The 22098-nt window shown below is 41.9% G+C and overlaps 1 protein-coding gene across 2 annotated transcripts in view; it reads right to left on the bottom strand.

The window, feature by feature from the left end:
• Positions 1 to 22098, bottom strand: part of LOC137414573 (uncharacterized) — a 37821-nt gene that overhangs the window by 3113 nt on the left and 12610 nt on the right. Inside the window, exon 2 of one of the 2 annotated variants that reach the window (XM_078782556.1) lies at positions 1659 to 2242. In XM_078782556.1, the coding sequence (XP_078638682.1) occupies positions 1659 to 2242 (584 nt within the window). The remainder of the gene's footprint in view (positions 1 to 1658; positions 2243 to 22098) is intronic. The other variant, XM_078782597.1, reaches the window with a different exon arrangement.

Here is a 22098-nt window from a genome sequence, read left to right as displayed (position 1 = left end):
TATTCCCCATGGCTAGTCGATCATATGTATGAAGTTTCGCCTCAATCTGTTAAGCGGTTCTGGAGAAGAAGATCTTTTACATTATTATTTTCAATTGGATATGGCTGCCAGACTACGTGACCAATGACGTCATAAATTTAAATATGCACTCGCATCGGATCGTAGATCAGATATATGAAGTTTCAGATTTTTTGGGAAAATGATTAAAACTGAAACGATTATGGCTGGAGTACCACTTCACCGATGACGTCATAGTTATCACCCTATATATCTCATTGGGACTTGATGACATGCCAAGTTTCAATTTTTTTTCGTTGAACGGTTTCAGAGAAAAAGTTGTCTCATTGTAAAAAGATGTCCAATTGTTTTCCTTTAATCCAATAGAGTATAGCTGCCATACCATGTGACCTATGACATCAGAGTTATCAATGAAATATTCTCCATGGGGAGTCCCTCCTATGTTTAGAGTCTCGCATCGATCGGACCAGCGGTTGCAGAAAAAAAATGCACTGTGGCATATGCACTGCCACAGTGCATTTGATATATGCACTGTGGCACACTGTACATATTGTATACACTGGGACACATTGTATAGGCTTTGTGATGCACTGTACACATTGTAAAGGCTCTATGGAACACTGTACACATGGTAAAGGCTCTATGGCACACTGTATGCATTGTATAGGCTCTATGGCACACTATGTGCATTGCATAGGCTCTGTGGCACATTGTATGCATTGTAAAGGCTCTATGGCACATTGTATGCATTGTAAAGGCTCTGTGGAACATTGTATGCATTGTAAAGGCTCTGTGGCACATTGTATGCATTGCAAAGGCTCTGTGGAACACTGTACACATTGTATAGGCTCTGTGGCACATTGTATGCATTGTAAAGGCTCTGTGGAACACTGTGCACATTGTATAGGCTCTGTGGCACATTGTATGCATTGTATACGTTATGTGAAACACTGTACACATTGTATAGGCTCTGTGGCACATTGTATGCATTGTATAGGTTATGTGGAACACTGTACACATTGTATAGGCTCTGTGGCACATAGTATGCATTGTATAGGTTATGTGGAACACTGTACACATTGTATAGGCTCTGTGGCACATTGTATGCATTGTATAGGTTATGTGGAACACTGTACACATTGTATAGGCTCTGTGGCACATAGTATGCATTGTATAGGTTATGTGATGCACCGTATATGATGCAAAGGCTCGTGGCAAACTATATGTATTGTGTAGGTTCTGTGAGAATGTGGCCACAGTGACACATTGTATAGATAGGCTATGTGGTGCTCTGTATGCATTGTATAGGTTTTGTGATTGACTACACACATTGTAAGGCCCTGTGATGCACTGTACACATTCTGTAGGTTATGTGACCCAAGGTGACACACTGTATAGGCCATATGTGACACACTCGACTACACATTGTACATAGGTTCTGTAATGCACTGTACACATTGTAAAGGCTCTGTGGCACACTGTACACATTGTAAAGGTTCTGTGGCACAATGTACACATTGTAAAGGCTCTGTGGCACACTGTACACATTGTAAAGGTTCTGTGGCACACTGCACTATTACATAGGCTCTGTCACACATGTACGCACAGTGATGCACCTGAACTCTGCATTAAATGCTCACCTGCACGCGGGCTTCGCTGAGCCCGGTCCTCGAGGCGAGCAGTTCTCGCGCAGCTACATCTGGGTAGTGCGCTCTAGCAAACCCACGCTCCAGCTCGCGTAGTTGTGCAGCACTGAACGTGGCTCTCTGGCGGCGCCTCTTTCCACGCTGGGCGATGCCTGGACCAGGACACGGCGACTCAGAGGAACCCCTGGTGGGCCTGCGGAAGGTCTCCTTGGGAAAGGTACCAGCTAGCAGTGTCGTCCCATCTTGGTGTGCGCTGCCCGAAGACCCCGTAACTGCATCTCCTTTAGCCATTACGATGGGTCCCCGCTCGGGGAAGCAGTGCTGGGAAAATCCTCCCCGAAGCCCAGCTCCAGGGTGTACGGCATAGCCCCAAAGCAAATGGTCGTCCCTCTCCCGGCCACCCTCTCTCCTCGCCGCTCCCGGGAATGCTCCCTGCCCGGATTCATTGGAGCAAAACCCACCTTCTGGAATCAACGGGAATTTGGTGGGAATGCTCACACTTTTGCTTTCTTTGAGGTCCGCGTTGCTCGGTGCTTTGACCGAAGGATCTGCAAATGCGGCCATAATGGTCTCACAAACTTGAGTCGGAGGGACATGACATGGAGTGTATTAGTGTGTCATTACTCAGAGCAATCAGTCCATTATTGTTCCTATAACATCACAAACAAAGGACCATATGTAACAGATCCTTGGTAAATATATAAACATTTATCGAACTTACAAGAGCAACAAGAAGGTGTCTGTGTATATATATATCTTGTACCGTAAAATGGGGGGAATAGGGACAGCAAGGTGAATAGGGACACAAACTGAAAAAAAGTTCGGAAACTTTTTTCGCTGAAAATTGATAACCATACTGATTTGTTGATATTTGTGTTGAAAGTGTTCTCTTGTTTTTTTAAAAAGCAACTTATAGCCCCTATTAACCCCATATATGGGTTAAATAGGAATAAATAGGATTTTTATGGCTGTCCCTATTCACCCCGTTTTACGGGTGAATAGGGACAGTCACTAATACAAAATAATAATAATCAAGAAATCGGGACAGTTTGGAGAAACTTTTTATCCCATATTTGTTTTCATTGCCACCGTGGTTTATATTATGGGTGTATATTATGTGCATCCATCTGAGCTATCAATTTAGCAATAAGTTGGAAACTCAGGATTGTTTATTGATTATTATTTTTTTGTATTAGTGACTGTCCCTATTCACCCGTAAAACGGGGTGAATAGGGACAGCCATAAAAATCCTATTTATTCCTATTTAACGCATATATGGGGTTAATAGGGACTATAAGTTGCTTTTTAAAAAAACAAGAGAACACTTTCAACCCAAATATCAACAAATCAGTGTGGTTATCGATTTTCAGCGAAAAAGGTTTCCGAACGTTTTTTCAGTTTGTGTCCCTATTCACCTTGCTGTCCATATTCCCCCCATTTTATGGTATATGACAATGACTGATCGACTCTCTTGATATAATATGATTATACAAAATTGTGCATAACAGTATATTATATAATAGTATTTTTTTTTATACAAAGATGAAGGGTTATTAACTGTTTGCCATGATTGTGGCCTCACGGGAGCGTGTGCTGTCATTGTTCAACAATCTATATTGTTTGGTCCTATTTGTCAGCATGTATGCATGTTGGATTTGAATGTATTATATTCTAGCTAATTCAGTTTGCCTGAAAAATTACTATATTTTTGTATCGCATATGGAAAAAATTCAGCACTCAAGGAGTTAAAGAGATTTATAATACAGGGGAAAGTGAAGTCACAGGTGGGACCGGGAAAAGGTTGTATAGTCAGTACTAATCTATATATAATGGAGCAGGTGTATGTATGTATGTATGTATGTATGTATGTATGTATGTATGTATGTATGTATGTATGTATGTATGATCTAATCCTCCAAGAGGATTTGACCTAGGAAGCTTAAACTTTCAGGGATTAATGAGGGCATTCTGAAGTTGTGCATGTGCAAGTTTTATTTGATTCTCTCAAGTTTTGAAAAAATATATATTTCGCCCATATTGGCATTTTCAGGAGGCGGGTGGGTGCAATTGGAATTATACGAGCTATGTAACCAAAATGTATTACATATACACATAAGCAGTATGCATGTTTTCAAATCATATACGTAATCTTGGTTAATTCTATTTCCAGGAGTGATCGAGACATCGGTCTGTTGTCTACACAGTACACTGCCCAAATAAAGGGATGTGTCACAAGAACGTGTTGCACACTTGGAACAAGACCGCCCATAGGGTGGGTACTCTTCTATGGTACTAATGGTGGTATTAAAAGACATAAATTTAAAGACATGACCCATGACCCCCCTGGCGGCTCCCGTCGGGAGCGGATACTTCTCGTAATAATAATAATAATAATAATAATCGTGTTATACCCCGAGTTTTCTAATTAAAGCTAGTTGTGAGATCCGCAACCCACTTGATTTTAAATTATAGTTTTGTACAACCGGAGAGATCCATTCACGTACCCACAATGCAACTCGTTCTCATTTTGAACCAAGTTATATGTTTGTTCATCATTTACTTTCACTCTCCAAATCATCTATCTACATCCATGTGCTTGTGCTATGCGTATACATATATACAAGGTAGTATGTAGGCTTGTTAACCCCACGTGTGAAGCGCAAAGTCGGGTTAAGCAGTTGGGTCACTTTGTCTGTCTGTCTGTCTACAGACATCAGCCTATGATTGAGGAACTATTTGATTTCAATGGAATGTTATTTTGAACACTCTAGATTCCAGAACATAATCGGAACATGAATCGTACCACAAACCAGCAGTTTAGCAGTACTTTGACTCTGAATTTGTCAAATTGTATGGAAACTCATCCCGATTACGCATGTGCACAGAGAAGTATGATGGTTTTTTTTGCTCTGTCTGCCAGTCAAACAAAATTGAAAATCATTCCAAACAGGAAACTTATTGTTTTTAGGGACATAATAAAGGGCAGAAACAACAGGCACGAAGAGCTACTGTAATGTGTTAAATAAGGTGGTGTAAAAGAGGGTGAATCAACAGCGGTAAACTTCCAAAAAAAAGAGTTATTTCTCTAACTTTAAAAATCTTTATTTTATTAATATCTACACATATAAAAGGCAAATCTATCTCTCTCTCTCTCTCTCTCTCTCTTTCTCTCTTTCTCTCTTTCTCTCTTTCTCTCTTTCTCTCTTTCTCTCTCTCTGTTTGTATGTGTTCCATACAAGGCCACATCTTTTAAGTTACAAATGCCAAACTCAGGGTCCAAATACAACTTTGTGTGGGGAGTAACATAGGCTATGTGGCCGCGGTCTCACAAAGGAATGGGGAGGGACATAAATTCTCTATGGAAATGTGTACCCTGTAGTGCCACCCAATCGAAGCAAGGGTGGAAATCACTCCATTTATGACGACGAAACGTCTGATGCCCGACGTAGACATCGGTTTCTGAGGTTTGGGACATGGAATGTAGGGACAATGACAGGGAGATCAGGAGAAGTGGTGGAAGTATTGGTCAGAAGAAGAGTGGACATATGTTGTGTGCAAGAGACGAGATGGAAGGGAAGTGGTGTGAGAATGGTGAAGGGTAGGCAGGGACAGAAATACAAGTTTGTGTGGCAAGGGTGCCCAGAGGGCGTGCATGGTGTTGGTGTCCTGTTTTCTGAGGAGTTTGTAGATAGTGTGGTGAGTGTGACTGGAGTGAGTGATAGGTTGATGATGGTGAGAATGATGATTGGAAAGCTCTTGGTGAACGTCATCTCGGGATAGGCTCCGCAGGTTGGTCGGAGCGATGAAGAGAAGGACAAGTTCTGGTGTGCAATAGAGAAGCTGATGGAAAACGTGAACGATGAGGAAGTTGTTGTGGTAGGAGGAGACCTAAAAGGACATGTGGGAAGGAGTATGGACGGTTTTGAGGGAGTTCATGGGGGTTACGGATATGGTGTGAGAAATGGAGAAGGTGAAAGGATTTTAGAGTTTGCTGATGGAGCTGATTTGTTGATTTCTAATACTCAGTTCCAGAAAGAGGATAATAAGCTTGTTACATACACGTCAGGTGGGTCGACGACAACCGTTGACTACCTGCTCGTGCGTAGGCAAGATAGGGGGCACCTCCGGGACACAAAGGTGATCCCGGGGGAGGAGGCTGTTTCACAGCACCACTTGGTTGTCTGCGACATAAGGGTGAAAGGTGCGAGGAGAGCTCGGCGGGTGAAGTACCAACCGAGAATGAAGGTGTGGAGGTTGAAAGAGGTGACAGTGAGGGGGGCATTAAAAGAGAGGCTGACTATGGTCGAGGATGATGTGGTTGAGCTTGAAAGTGGTTGGATGTCAATGAAAGATAGTCTGTTGGGAGACGTTGGTGAGGTATGTGGATGGACAAAAGGACCACCGAGGCACTCGGAAACATGGTGGTGGGATGATGAAGTTGGAAAGAAGATTGATGAGACGAGGAAGAAGTTCAAGGAGTGACAGAAGGCGAAGGGTATGGGGGCAGAAAAGGCAGAGCATGAAAGTTATAAGGCAGCCAGAAGGCTGCAAAGAAAGAGGTAGCAAAGGTGCAGGAGGCATGCATAAAAATGTTCGGAGAACGCTTGGATTTGGAAGAGGGTCAGAGAGCGGTATTCAGGATTGCAAAGCAGATAGCGAAAGAGAGGTGTGATGTGATGGGGCTGAGTTGCTTGAAGGATGAAGTGGGACAAATCGTTGTGGACCCAGATGGAATTAAAGGAAGATGGAAGAGATATATGGAAATACTGTTGAATGCAGAGAATGAATGGGATGGCAACATAGAGAGTGACCCAGTTTTAGGACCGGCAGAGAAGATAACCGAGAAAGAAGTTGAGGAAGCGATAAAAGCAATAAAGAGTAGAAAAGCGGGAGGGCCGACGGGAGTTGTGGGAGATATGTTGAAGGCAGTGGGAAATTGTGGTGTGAAGAGAATGACAGAGATCTGCAATCTGGTGGTGAAAGAAGGCCGCATTCCAGTGGATTGGGAACTGAGTACCCTCGTCCCTCTATACAAGGGGAAAGGTGACCCTCTGGACTGTGGCTCGTATCGAGCGATAAAGTTATTGGAGCATGGAATGAAGGTATTGGAAAGGGTGTTGGAGAGGAGGATAAGGAAGAAAGTGAAGATCGACGAAATGCAGTTTGGATTTATGCCAGGAAGAGGAACGACAGACGCGCTTTTTATTGTGAGACAGTTGCAGGAGAAGTACATGGAGAAGAGGAAGAGTTGTTTCTTGGGTTTGTTGATCTGGAGAAAGCATTCGATGGGGTTCCACATGAAGTAGTGACATGGGCATTGAGGAAGTTAGGAGTGGAGGAATGGTTGATCAGAGTCGTGATGGCAATGTACAAAAGAGTGCACATAGCTGTAAGGACGAAGAACGGGAACAGTGGTGAGTTTGAGGTGAAGGTGGGAGTGCATCAGGGGTCCGTACTAAGTCCACTACTATTTGTAGCTGTGATGGAGGTGCTGGCTCGGAACGTAAAGGAGGGTTTACCGTGGGAGTTGTTGTATGCAGATGATCTGGTGTTGATTGCAGAAAGTATGGATGGACTGAAGGAGAAGATGAACAAGTGGAAGGAATGTATGGAGACAAAAGTTCTGAAGGTGAATATTGGAAAAACGAAGGTGATGGCAAGTGGTAAAGCATGTGGTGAGGTGGAAAGAACTGGGAAGTGGCCATGTGCTGTGTGCAGGAAGGGTGTCGGAGTGAATTCCATTCAATGCACAACATGCGCTGAGTGGGTTCATCAAAAATGTAGTGGTTTGAGAGGGTCATTAACCAGTGTGGCAGCTACATTCAAGTGTAAGGTGTGCACAGAGGGAGCTGCAGATGGAGGTAATGTTGAGTTGGATCTTGGAGATGGCGTGAAGCTGGAAGATGTGAAAACATTTTGTTACCTAGGAGACATGCTGAATGGAGAAGGTGGATCAGACTCAGCAACAGTTGCTAGAGTGAGATGTGCATGGAAGAAGTTTCTGGAACTGTGTGGCGTGCTGACGAGGAGGGGAGTGTCGTTGAAGCTGAAGGGAAAGGTGTATGCGAGAAGTGTTATGATTTATGGGAGCGAGACATGGGTAATGAATGTAGAGCAGCAACGAAGGTTGGAAAGGGTGGAAATGCGAATGGTTCGACGGATGTGCGGAGTATCGTTGAGAGAGAGGAAGACAAATGATGAATTGCGAAAGATGATGGGAATAGAGCCTGTTATGGATGTTGTGAAGAGAAACAGTTTGAGATGGTTTCGTCATGTGTTGAGGAAGGATGAAAGTGACTGGTTGAGAAGAGTGATGGAAATGAATGTAGAATGAAGTAGAGGACGGGGAAGACCAAGAAAGACTTGGCTAAAGATGGTCGAAGAAGAAATGCGGGCAAGGGGGTTAACAAGGAGAGATGCAGAAAATAGGGCAAAATGGGGAAGATTGTCATGGGGACCACAAGGCTGACCCCCGCTCTTGCAGGAAAAATGGCCTTAAAATGCCTGTTGTTGTTGTTGTTGTTGTTGTAGTGCCACCTGGTGGAGGTGGCAAAGGGTATTACAATTCCCTTTTTACCTGAGCAACGCTGAGGTTAAAGCACTCTTTGCACAGGTAAATTCATTTTGACAAACAGGACGACTAATTGGTCCATCAGCGAAGCGACGGGTAGGCTCTGCTAGTTTAATTATATTCTTGAACATTGAAGAGCACAAACTGCCTTTTGGGCACTTTCCAAAACCTTCTGTTTTGCAGTACTTGATAAAATATATATTCACACCATTTAATGCCTTGAGGGCAGAGTAACGTGAGATTGAGCATTCTGTTAAATATGGTGACATCCAGCACTGTTTGTTTAGTCCAAAACACAAAGCAAAGAGTTGAAAAGACCCCTCCCATATCCTTTTTCTGAAGACTGCATGGTGTAAGGTGTTCTATGAACTCTAGTTAGTAAATTCACAGTGACGGAATTTTTTTTATGAACAATTGCTAAAGTAAATGCTCGTTTGTGTGTATATTTGTTTATATACACAAAGAATTAAGTTAAGCACCCCCCCCCGTTTTTTTACAACCTCGCACATTACAAGTTTGTTGTCGTCAAAACAGTGTAATATACCCATGATATTGCTATATTTTCTGGAGAAGTGATATTATGGTCACATAAAAACATAACAATCATGCCGTTTTCAATATTTTATTCTGAATAATTTAAGGTGAAATTTTTTGGGAATTTTAGGCATATTTTCACCTCAATTTAAGTATGGAGCTATAGGTCCATCACGGACAGTGTGGATGACGTTTATGTTTTCTAATGTACAGTCATTGTTCTGAGAAGACCTCTAGCGATCTTTGCGTCAATAACGTGTGTAGGACCCACGTGATCGGATCACTGACTCAACCCTACGTCTCATAGACCCTGTAAGCCGTCGTATGCGTTGCTGTGGCAGGTTGAACCCCCTCGAGCACGTTTGGGACATGTTGGGACGACAAATTGCGAAGATGGTCCCTCCAATAGCCAATCTGGATGAATTGGAACGTGCATTACATCGGGAATGGAACAACCTGCCACAGCAACGCATACGACGGCTTACAGGGTCTATGAGACGTAGGGTTGAGTCAGTGATCCGATCACGTGGGTCCTACACACGTTATTGACGCAAAGATCGCTAGAGGTCTTCTCAGAACAATGACTGTACGTTAGAAAACATAAACGTCATCCACACTGTCCGTGATGGACCTATAGCTCCATACTTAAATTGAGGTGAAAATATGCCTAAAATTCCCAAAAAATTTCACCTTAAATTATTCAGAATAAAATATTGAAAACGGCATGATTGTTATGTTTTTATGTGACCATAATATCACTTCTCCAGAAAATATAGCAATATCATGGGTATATTACACTGTTTTGACGACAACAAACTTGTAATGTGCGAGGTTGTAAAAAAACGGGGGGGGTGCTTAACTTAATTCTTTGTGTATATATTTGTCGGTATGCTCATTTATGTTGATATGTATGTTTCTGTTTTTGCAAATGAAGTCACGCTTACACATTTATTTGTACTCTAGAATTAATTATATTATATTTATGGGGGCGAGGGGTGGGGGAAAAGGATATTATATTTATAGGGGGAGGGAAAGGAGTCGCGAATCATCTAATCCTATAAGAACTCATGGATATGTCTCCATAAATGTCCTAAATTGGGGTTGATGAGTAAATCCATGACGTGTCTGTTTATGCGGTTAAAATGTGGCTGAAAGGTTTAAACTGCTATCATACTAAAATACACAACTTGGTGTCTGTCTAGCCATATTCGGTTGTTACTTACCCAATCTCAACCAAACTCAACCAAACTTAACAGGAAGACTAAGGGTCACACGATGGAGGTTGTAGAAATTTCATCCCATCCCCTTCCCCAAAGAGGTTTTCCAACTTGGGCAAAATCCATGTGAGGGTGTATATCCGTGTTAAGATAGCTAATCTTACCGTTTTTCCAAGGCCGCTTGTAATAATAAAAGTAATAACAACACTTGTGATAGCTTAATATTGTTGTGGATATGAGAATGGTTTTTTTTTTTTGTTGTTGTAGTGTAAATTGTTGTAAAGATCACCCTTTGTAAATGTCATGATCGTTGTAAATACCTCCATAATTGTAAAGGTCAAAGGTCGTCCCCTTAATTAATTCATCGCATACACCTAGCCAATCTTAAGCCCTTCTAAGTAGTTATCTCTTTATTCTATGTGAGTTTAAGGCTCTGTTGGCCATTAATTGACACTCCATTGCACCGAATCAAATAAGAATAGCTCCCCTTCAATAATTACATTTCCCAGCCCAAACTCCCTCTCTGGGTAAAGCAGCTTCACAAGCGTGGGGTGCGCGCCCTCTCATTTCGCTGCAAATAGTGAATACGTGCTCCGTGCTCTGTTTGAACAGGAGGGGCGGGGTCGCCGGGAAGAGGCAAGCCCAGGGCGCGCCACGAGGGGCGGGGCTGTTCAGCCCCATGCCCAAATAAGGGAACAAGCCCGTAGCTCGCCACGAGGGGCGCGCCGTTCGGCGCCATGTCCAAATAAGGAGGCAAGTCCGTGGCATTGCCATATAAGGTCACAGAGCACGGGGGGAGGGCGGTACCGAAACCGACGAGGGCGTGTCACACCCGCGCTTGAGGATGAGATATGCGTGCAAAGATCGCGCAGGAGAGAGATGAGTGAGGGAGCCCCACGAGCAGTTCTGTGAAGGGAGCTGCTTGAAGGTTCATGGGAGTTGAACAAAGTAGGTACATGGTCGATGAGAAAGCACGAACGAGAGGCGTGATCTAGCAAGACTGAGAGAGAGAGACGTGAGGGGGTGCCTGTATTGCGGCAATAGGCCGACACCCTCTAGGCCCTATCGCCGGTCGGTGAGACACGAGGCTGTGTTTGCCGGGTTTTCGCCTCGACCCCAAAGCGTGGATCGGAGCGCGCGCTTGGAGCCGGACCTCGACGCCTACCATCTGCCTGGACCCTCCTCTGCCGTCCCAAACCATCCCTGCCTTTCCATCCTTTTGTGTACGTGAGTTTGTTCTGTGTGTCTTGTCCCTGGGTATTAATTAAGCTTGTATAAGTTAATATTTGCACTGTGTCACCTGCTTTTTCCATTTTCCCTGTATATAACCTTGACTGCTCCTTTTGCTTAGTGTGTGTAAATAATAAATCCTGTTACTCTTCTGTACGTCTCCTTCTTCTTCCTCTTTACATTCGGTCGCTTTAGAGGTTTCCAAATTGAATACCTGTGGCGCGATTTCGGCCATCGTCCAGGAATCGGGTTAGTCGGGGTAACTGTTCGGCCGCGGTGCCATCCGCTCGGCAAAACAACATCTTATCCGCGGTCCGTAACAATTGGTGTCAGGAGTGTGATTCGAACCTGGGACTAAATTTATTTAGCCCAAATTTTGGGGACACCAATTGTACAATTGGCCGTAACAATTGGTGTCGGGAGCGGGATCGGACCCGAAGCGCGCTTAACGCGCTCAAAATTACGAGCTTCCGAAATTTGTTTTAAAAAAAAAAACCCAAATTTTGAAATCGCGCCATGGCTAGTCAAGGCGATCGGATGCCGGTGGGGGAACTAGAAGAGGGGTTAGGGGTAACCCAGGATCAGAGGGAAGAAATGGAGGGGAGCAATGAGGAGGTGGTTGAGGGAGTATCAGGCGCACAATCTGGCGCTCTCGCGCACATGGTTGAAGAGTCCCAAAATGGCGGCGCCGCGGAGGGCGAGCCCGCGGTGGCGGCTGGGGACGCTGGGCAAACCGGGTTTGACCTCAGATTATTCTTGACCCAACTGAATGCAAAAATGGATAGGATGGGAAGCCAAATCGGGGGAATAGACAGCAAATTTGAGAGGCTAGGAAGCAAAATGGAGCGAATCGGCAAAATTGGGGACAGAATGGGTGACCGCATGCAAAAATGTGGGGAGACCATGGATCGCATGGTGGGCGAGAAGGTCCCAGGGGTGCACGAGGAGGTAACGCGGGTCGAGAAGCACTGGTTGGGCGAAGTGGAGAAAAGCACGGGTAACTGGACCGGGGTAGAAATCGCGACCCGGGGTAAAGGGCAGCCGGCGACCGTTGAGGTAGAAGAGGGAATTTTATTAAAGCCAGCGGTCGGCGAGGTGAATAAAGAGAAAGCAAAAGTGCTGGGAATTAAAATTGAAGAGACGACGGAGGTAGCCCGGGAATTGCAGGGAGAAATGGATTATGTACAAAGTCCCTGCTCACATCACGATGCGGTGCTTAACCCAAATGGAAGTTTACAGGTGCGCGTGGAGAAAAGGATCCCCCAGGTGAGTCGTGCTGTGTATTGTGCGGGGAGATTTTGTAGAAGGATGTTTGACGACAAGAGAATTGTCGCGCGATTGGGATCAAGGAAGCACCCGGGCGTTGGTGAAGGGTCGCGTGTGAAAAAAAAAAAGTGTGCGTCAAGGGGTGAGCGTGTTACGAAGCGCGAGTGTGATACCGAGTGCGAGCAAGAATGCACGTCGGGGTGTACGGAGTGTGACACAGGGAGTGAGAGCAATACGGAGTGTACGTGCGAGGGTGAGTGTGACACGGAGAGTAAGGTGGTGGTGGAACGTGTGCGAGGAAGCACACCTGAGTTGGTGGTAGCGCGAGTGCGAGGGAGCACATCGGAGCGCGGTAGTGGGTGGATGCAAGAGTGCACGCCCATGGTGAGTGTTACAGAGGGTGTAACGGGAGAGTGTGCGCAAGAGGATGCGTGAGAAACGTGTGTAACGGATGGATGCATGAGGAAAGAGTGCGCTGTCGAGAGTAAGGGTGAATGCGCGACCGAGTGTGGAGGTAAGAGTAGTGAGAGTGACACGGAGCATGAGTTGGTTGTGGCAGGTGAGAGAGGATGTACACCTGGAATGGTAGAGCGTGTGTGGGAATGCACACTTGAGTTGGTAGTGAGGCACGTGATTGGCTGTGCAAGTAAGAGCACACCTGTGGTTGTCACAGAGGAGGTGACCGAGGAGGGGGAGCGAAGAGGTGTGTTGGTGAGGTATGCGAACGACGAGTGTGTGCAAAGGTGTGCGGTGGTCAGGTGTGTGACCAAGTCAATGAGTGTACCTGGGTGTGTCAGGGAAGGTGCAATGACAAATAGCATGAAGACAGCTGGATGTGTGAGCAAGGAACGGGCTGCGGGGTGTAAGCATGCGAATGGAGCATCGACGCTAACCGGGTTAGCGGTTAGAGCGACGTATAGCCGAATCGGGCCCTCGGTGCGCGCCGGGCAGCTTTGCGTGCCGAGGGGATCCGCGGCGGTTTCGAAAGAACCGCCGTGCGAGATCCACGCCGGGCCGCGCTTTGAACGGCCGCGTCCGTGCTCCACTAGGCGGAGCGGGCAGCCCGATAGGAAGGGTCATCATGGCGACCCCTTCTTGTTGAGGCGTTCCGGCAGGTCGAGATCGGGCCATTGGACGGCTCTGTGCCGAGATGGTGCGTGGGATCTCGGTCCGGGTAAGCGTCCTTCCCTGCACCGAATGCCGGACGTATCCAACCGCCGGCACCAAGCAACCCGCATTCATTGCTCGGCCGTGCGAAGCCGGGCTGTAGAAGTGAATTGGCGCACCGAGAGGCTCAGATAAAGCAGACTGTGATGATGAGGATAGTGTTTTGGACCCGAAATTGAAAAGCAAAAATTTCATGATTGGTAGAATGATTGGCAGATGATTGGCAAATTTTTGATTCGTTGAGTTTGGACGAGTAAAATTGATAGTGGGACGTCCCCGATGTGGTGGGATGGCAACTCTGTCATCCCTCACAGCGGGGGCAAAGGAGCACTAGTTTATGGGGTTTGGCAGTGAGAACTAGCCCGGGAGGGTTAGGATATAACGGTAGGGATCTAGAGAAGATGACAATAGGTAACGTTAAGATTAGGTAGTGACAATGATACCTGTAGTGGGGACGCAGGTAGATTAGAGTGGATGATAATGACGTGGTATGTGCTTAGTTTACAGGGAAGACGGGGAGCACTAAGTTAGCAGGGCAATAGGTAGATTAGATGATGCCGTGTGAGTGTTGGAGGTGTATTCAGAAGTGTATTGTGAAAAGTGTGTAGTTAAAAGGTGTGATTGCACAGGTGTGCAACTGAACAGGTGTATGGAGCAGTGTGTGAGTGAGTGATAGTGATGTGAGTTATGCTGACCAAATGGTCCAGGAAGGAAGGAGGGTGCAGGTGGCACCAGGTGTGATTGCACAGGTGTGCAATGACAGGTGTATGGAGAATGGTTGTGTGGAAGACATGGAGTGTGGAATATATGGAGTATTGGAATGGATGGTCGTGGAGTGAGTATGGTGGAAACTATGGAGTGGAGTGGATGGTGCGAAGGTGTGAATGGGGGAAGGATGGACCCCCATCATGAATACCCGGGGAGGGTAGTGTAAGTGTTAGGTAGAGGGTATAGGTAAATTGTGGTTGGATATTGGCATCTGTGGTGTGGGTGAAGGAATGGTATTTGGATGGGTGCATTAGTGTTGTGGAAATGGCTGGGCGTGTAGCCTGTTAGTGTGTGTAGTTGGTTTGGGCACTCCACCACTGTGAGGATGTCGGCCAGGTGAGGCCGCAGGTGGGCTCTGGGAGCCGGTAGAGTTGTTGTGGATGGGGCCCGAGGATCCGGAGGACGGACCCGGGTAGCCCAGTGCCAGAGGGCACCGAGGGGTGACAGAGCCAGGAGGGGCCTTCCCCAATTAGATAGGTTAGGGTGAGGAGCTAGGTAAGCTCGGGTGGCAACTGCAGTGGTGGAGGTGTGCAGGTGGGTAGACCTGCTGGGAGAGCTACACGCCCCAGTCCTGAAATTGTGCAAGGGCACAGGAAGATGAATCGGGGGAGTGAGACCCCAAATTGAGAGGCACCACAGTTTGGTCAATGGGAATTGGTTTTTAGAACCCATAGTGTAAGTTGGCCAATGGATTGGCAGGGAAAGACCCCGGGTAGTGTAAAGTGTGTTAATGTCATTTAGAGGATAGTTAGGATGAAGATCTCCTCGCACCATCTGCATCCACTCACCTGAGATGACGTACCTCCACACCATGCCAGATTGTTTTTATTATTTTTATTGTGCAGATGTTTGGAATGTGAGACGCATCATGACGTGGGTGTGACACTGTGCTGTTGTTCTATCTCTCCCTCCTTATGAGGATTGATGATGAATTGGTGATGGCAAATTTTGAATAGTGGGATGGTGAAGACGAATTTGGTATAGGGGGAAGATGTGACGGTAGCGCCGGATTTGTAAATGTGTAGATTGTTGTAAATATGGGGTAAGGGCAAGGGTAGAGTAGGTGACAAGGGGGGGTGACGTACGGTAGGGACGAGTTTTTCTCACTTCGCTCTCCGTACGCACTTCGCCTTGCATTGCCTTATTGATGTGTACCCTTGTGACCTTACCCCTCGCTCATCTGTCTTTCCCCCCTTTGTCTCCCACATGAGGACCTGTGCGCCACTGGGCGCCGAGGGGAGCGTGCGTGCGTCCGCCATTGTGCGCCCGGAGCTCCCAGAACCAGCTGTCTGCATCGATGCACTACATTATGGACCACACATCTGTGGCTGAGCACCACTTATGGACCCCATGGGTTGGGGCATGGCCCCTCTGCTGGAACCGGCCATGAAGGCCCGAAATCTTGCTGGCAGACCTTGATCACAGGGCACCGATGCCCCACAGGTGAACCACACTAGTCGGCCCTGTGGGCCATAAATAAAATAAAAATGGACACGTTTTGTGCAAGCTTTATTGCAAATAGGCCGCCAGCAAAGGAAGATGACAACACCAGGAAGATAGCAATAGCCAGCAGAGGGAGCCGAAGAGCAAGACACCACCCAGGGTTTGTTGGTTTTATTTTTATGAACTGAGATGACTGTGCACCGATTGGTGCTTGAGGGTGTTTTGGTGCGTTTATGGGTGCTTTCATGGTGCATTCATGCAGAGCAGACTGTCTCTCCCCCCCCAAAAGAACAATCACAGGTCCTGGGTTAGTTTTGTAAATAAAGTAACGTCATTGTAAATAATGCTCCCCACCGTCAATGTATAGTTTGAAGACCATTCCGCAATTCGGTTAGCTGTGGGCATGAGTCTGTTAGGTAGGGTGCAATGGAGCAGCGGGACATATTTATTTATGTTTTAAAACTGTCGCACTCAGGGTCAGGTTAAATGTCGAGGGAACTACACCTACGTGCCACACTAAAAGTTAAAGTTATAGGCCCGGGACGTGCCTAAGAGGAGGAGGGTGCAGTGTTGTGGATATGAGAATGGTTTTTTTTGTTGTTGTTGTAGTGTAAATTGTTGTAAAGATCACTCTTTGTAAATGTCATGATCATTGTAAATACCTCCATAATTGTAAAGGTCAAAGGTCGTCCCCTTAATTAATTCATCGCATACACCTAGCCAATCTTAAGCCCTTCTAAGTAGTTATCTCTTTATTCTATGTGAGTTTAAGGCTCTGTTGGCCATTAATTGACACTCCATTGCACCGAATCAAATAAGAATAGCTCCCCTTCAATAATTACATTTCCCAGCCCAAACTCCCTCTCTGGGTAAAGCAGCTTCACAAGCGTGGGGTGCGCGCCCTCTCATTTCGCTGCAAATAGTGAATACGTGCTCCGTGCTCTGTTTGAACAGGAGGGGCGGGGTCGCCGGGAAGAGGCAAGCCCAGGGCGCGCCACGAGGGGCGGGGCTGTTCAGCCCCATGCCCAAATAAGGGAACAAGCCCGTAGCTCGCCACGAGGGGCGCGCCGTTCGGCGCCATGTCCAAATAAGGAGGCAAGCCCGTGGCATTGCCATATAAGGTCACAGAGCACGGGGGGAGGGTGGTACCGAAACCGACGAGGGCGTGTCACACCCGCGCTTGAGGATGATATATGCGTGCGAAGATCGCGCAAGAGAGAGATGAGTGAGGGAGCCCCACGAGCAGTTCTACAGAGGGAGTTCTGAAGTGAGAGTTCTGTGAAGAGAGTTGCTTGAAGGTTCATGAGAGTTGACAAAGTAGGTACAAGGGCGGTGGAAGGCACGAACGAGAGGCGTGATCTAGCAAGACTGAGAGAGAGAGACGTGAGGGGGTGCCTGTATTACGGCAATAGGCCGACACCCTCTAGGCCCTATCGCCGGTCGGTGAGACGCGAGGCTGCGTTTGCCGGGTTTTCGCCTCGACCCCAAAGCGTGGATCGGAGCGCGCGCTTGGAGCCGGACCTCGACACCTACCATCTGCCTGGACCCTCTTCTGCCGTCCCAAACCATCCCTGCCTTTCCATCCTTTTGTGTACCTGAGTTTGTTCTGTGTGTCTTGTCCCTGGGTATTAATTAAGCTTGTATAAGTTAATATTTGCACTGTGTCACCTGCTTTTTCCATTTTCCCTGTATATAACCTTGACTGCTCCTTTTGCTTAGTGTGTGTAAATAATAAATCCTGTTACTCTTCTGTATGTCTCCTTCTTCTTCCTCTTTACATTCGGTCGCTTTAGAGGTTTCCAAATTGAATACCTGTGGCGCGATTTCGGCCAACGTCCAGGAATCGGGTTTGTCGGCGTAACTGTTCTGCCGCGGTGCCATCCGCTCGGCAAAACAACATCTTATCCGCGGTCCGTAACAATATTGATGTTATTACAAAACAATATTAATACGAACAATATCCCCTCTCCCCAAGGGGTTTTTCCTCCTTGGAAAAAAAAAGCCGTGTAATCGTGTATAAATAGCTTATCGTGGCGTTTGTGGGGAACCCCCACCAGAATTTAAAAAAAAAAATTACAAACCACAAACACTTATGATTACCTTTTTAAACAATCGCTACTGCTGCTTAACACAAATCTGAAAGGGAGTAAACCCAATGTTCTTTAGGAATTATCTGCTTATCAGACCAGAGCCTGGATCTATTGTAATCTATATAGTATATAGCCCAGAGAGGATAATAACATGACCCTTTAAGCCACTGCCGTGGGGATTGGGTGAACTAGTAAATGTAAATTTGATGATAAATTCTGCTGAATTTGTTGTAAATCGAGTAAATACAGGGTGGCTGAAAAGTCGTGCCGCATACGGATTTGTATAACTGGCGCCCTAGGATTGATTCTGAATGATTCAGTGTGAAGCCTGTTATGTGTGTGAATGAACCAGCCAACAATTCAAACATTCATAATGATTTTCCTTGTATTAATTAAAATCACGATGTATTTAAACATTTATGATTTTTCCTTGTGTTAATTTAAAGTCACTACGTATTTAAACATTTATTATGATTTTTCCTTGTATTAATTAAAATCACTAGGGTGTGCCCGTACTATATATATATCTAAAATTATATCCCCCCCCTCTATTTACATGAAATGGTTTGGTCCATTCGCAAAGCCAAAGCGAACGGCTTGCGAGTACGGTGACTATCCCCCCCCCCCCCCTCTATTTACATGAAATGGTTTGGTCCATTCGCAAAGCCAAAGCGAACGGCTTGCGAGTACGGTGACCATACCTTGGGAACCACTTGTCCGATTAATTTCAAACCTTGAAAAGGCACATCCTCGGGTCCCCAGCAATATACCTGGCAAGTTTCAAGTATATCGGACCGGTAGTTGTTGAGAAACAGCGGTCGCATACAGACAGACACACACACAGAGATTACTGGAATTATAGATAGATTATGTATTTAAACATTTATTATGATTTTTCCTTGTATTAATTAAAATCATTATGTATTTAAACATTTATTATGATTTTGCCTTGTATTAATTAAAATCACTATGTATTTAAACATTTATTATGATTTTTCCTTGTATTAATTAAAATCACTATGTATTGAAACATTTATTATGATTTTTCCTTGTATTAATTAAAATCACGATGTATTTAAACATCTATTATGATTTTTCCATGTAGTAATTAAAATCACGATGTATTTAAACATTTATTTTGATTTTTCCTTGTAGTAATTAAAATCATTATGTATTTAAACATTTATTATGATTTTCCTTGTATTAATTAAAATCACTATGTATTTAAACATTTATTATGATTTTTCCTTGTATTAATTAAAATCACGATGTATTTAAACATTTATTATGATTTTTCCTTGTATTAATTAAAATCACTATGTATTTAAACATCGATTATGATTTTACTTGTATTAATTAAAATCACTATGTATTTAAACATTTATTATGATTTTTCCTTGTATTAATTAAAATCACTATGTATTTTAACATTTATGATGATTTTCCTTGTATTAATTAAAATCACTATGTATTTAAACATTTATTATGATTTTTCCTTGTATTAATTAAAATCACTATGTATTTAAGCATCTATTATGATTTTCCTTGTATTAATTAAAATCACGATGTATTTAAACATTTATTATGATTTTCCTTGTATTAATTAAAATCACTATGTATTTAAGCATCTATTATGATTTTCCTTGTATTAATTAAAATCACGATGTATTTAAACATTTATTATGATTTTTCCTTGTATTAATTAAAATCACGATGTATTTACACATTTATTATGATTTTTCCTTGTTTTAATTGAAATAATTATTTATTTAAACATCGATTTATGATTTTCCTTGTATTAATTAAAATCAGAATGTATTTAAGCATCTATTGTGATTTTCCTTGTATTAATTAAAATCATGATGTATTTAAACATTTATTATGATTTTCCCTTGTATTAATTTAAATAATTATGTATTTAAACATCGATTGATGATTTTCCTTCTATTAATTAAAATCACAATGTATTTAAGCATCTATTATGATTTTCCTTGTATTAATTAAAATCACAATGTATTTAAGCATCTATTATGATTTTCCTTGTATTAATTAAAATCACAATGTATTTAAGCATCTATTATGATTTTCCTTGTATTAATTAAAATCACTATGTATTTAAACATTTATTATGATTTTTCCTTGTATTAATTAAAATCACTATGTATTTGAACATTTATTATGATTTTTCCTTGTATTAATTAAAATCATTATGTATTTAAACATCTACTATGATTTTTCCTTGTATTAATTAAAATGACTATGTATTTAAGCATCTATTATGATTTTTCCTTGTATTAATTAAAATCACTATGTATTTAAACATTTATGATGATTTTCCTTGTATTAATTAAAATCACTATGTATTTAAACATTTATTATGATTTTTCCTTGTATTAATTAAAATCATGATGTATTTAAACATTTATTATGATTTTTACTTGTATTAATTAAAATCATTATGTATTTAAACATTTATTATGATGTTTCCTTGTATTAATTAAAATCATTATGTATTTAAACATTTATTATGATGTTTCCTTGTATTAATTAAAATCATTATGTATTTAAACATTTATTATGATTTTTCCATGTATTACTTAAAATCACTATGTATTTAAACATTTATTATGATTTTTCCTTGTATTAATTTAAATAATTATTTATTTAAACATCGATTATGATTTTCCTTGTATTAATTAAAATCACTATGTATTTAAGCATCTATTATGATTTTCCTTGTATTAATTAAAATCACGATGTATTTAAACATTTATTATGATTTTCCTTGTATTAATTAAAATCACTATGTATTTAAGCATCTATTATGATTTTCCTTGTATTAATTAAAATCACGATGTATTTAAACATTTATTATGATTTTTCCTTGTATTAATTAAAATCACGATGTATTTACACATTTATTATGATTTTTCCTTGTTTTAATTGAAATAATTATTTATTTAAACATCGATTTATGATTTTCCTTGTATTAATTAAAATCACAATGTATTTAAGCATCTATTGTGATTTTCCTTGTATTAATTAAAATCATGATGTATTTAAACATTTATTATGATTTTCCCTTGTATTAATTTAAATAATTATGTATTTAAACATCGATTGATGATTTTCCTTCTATTAATTAAAATCACAATGTATTTAAGCATCTATTATGATTTTCCTTGTATTAATTAAAATCACAATGTATTTAAGCATCTATTATGATTTTCCTTGTATTAATTAAAATCACAATGTATTTAAGCATCTATTATGATTTTCCTTGTATTAATTAAAATCACTATGTATTTAAACATTTATTATGATTTTTCCTTGTATTAATTAAAATCACTATGTATTTGAACATTTATTATGATTTTTCCTTGTATTAATTAAAATCATTATGTATTTAAACATCTACTATGATTTTTCCTTGTATTAATTAAAATCGCTATGTATTTAAGCATCTATTATGATTTTTCCTTGTATTAATTAAAATCACTATGTATTTAAACATTTATTATGATTTTTCCTTGTTTTAATTAAAATCACTATGTATTTAAACATTTATTGTGATTTTTCCTTGTATTAATTAAAATCATTATGTATTTAAACATTTATTATGATTTTTCCTTGTTTTAATTGAAATCACTATGTATTTAAACATTTATTATGATTTTTCCTTGTATTAATTAAAATCATTATGTATTTAAACATTTACTATGATTTTGCCTTGTATTAATTAAAATCACTATGTATTTAAACATTTACTATGATTTTCCTTGTATTAATTAAAATCACTATGTATTGAAACATCGATTATGATTTTCCTTTTATTAATTAAAATCACTATGTATTGAAACATTTATTATGATTTTTCCTTGTATTAATTAAAATCACTATGTATTTAAACATTTATTATGATTTTTCCTTGTATTAATTAAAATCACGATGTATTTAAACACTTATTATGATTTTTCCTTGTATTAATTAAAATCACTATGTATTGAAATATTTATTATGATTTTTCCTTGTATTAATTAAAATCACTATGTTTTTAAACATTTATTATGATTTTTCCTTGTATTAATTAAAATCACAATGTATTTAAACATTTATTATGATTTTTCCTTGCATTAATTAAAATCACT

Source organism: Myxine glutinosa, chromosome 1 (assembly GCF_964187855.1).
Source record: "Myxine glutinosa chromosome 1, kmMyxGlut1.1, whole genome shotgun sequence".
In the NCBI taxonomy this organism is placed as follows: domain Eukaryota; kingdom Metazoa; phylum Chordata; class Myxini; order Myxiniformes; family Myxinidae; genus Myxine; species Myxine glutinosa.
This window is presented reverse-complemented; position numbering and strand designations above follow the sequence as displayed.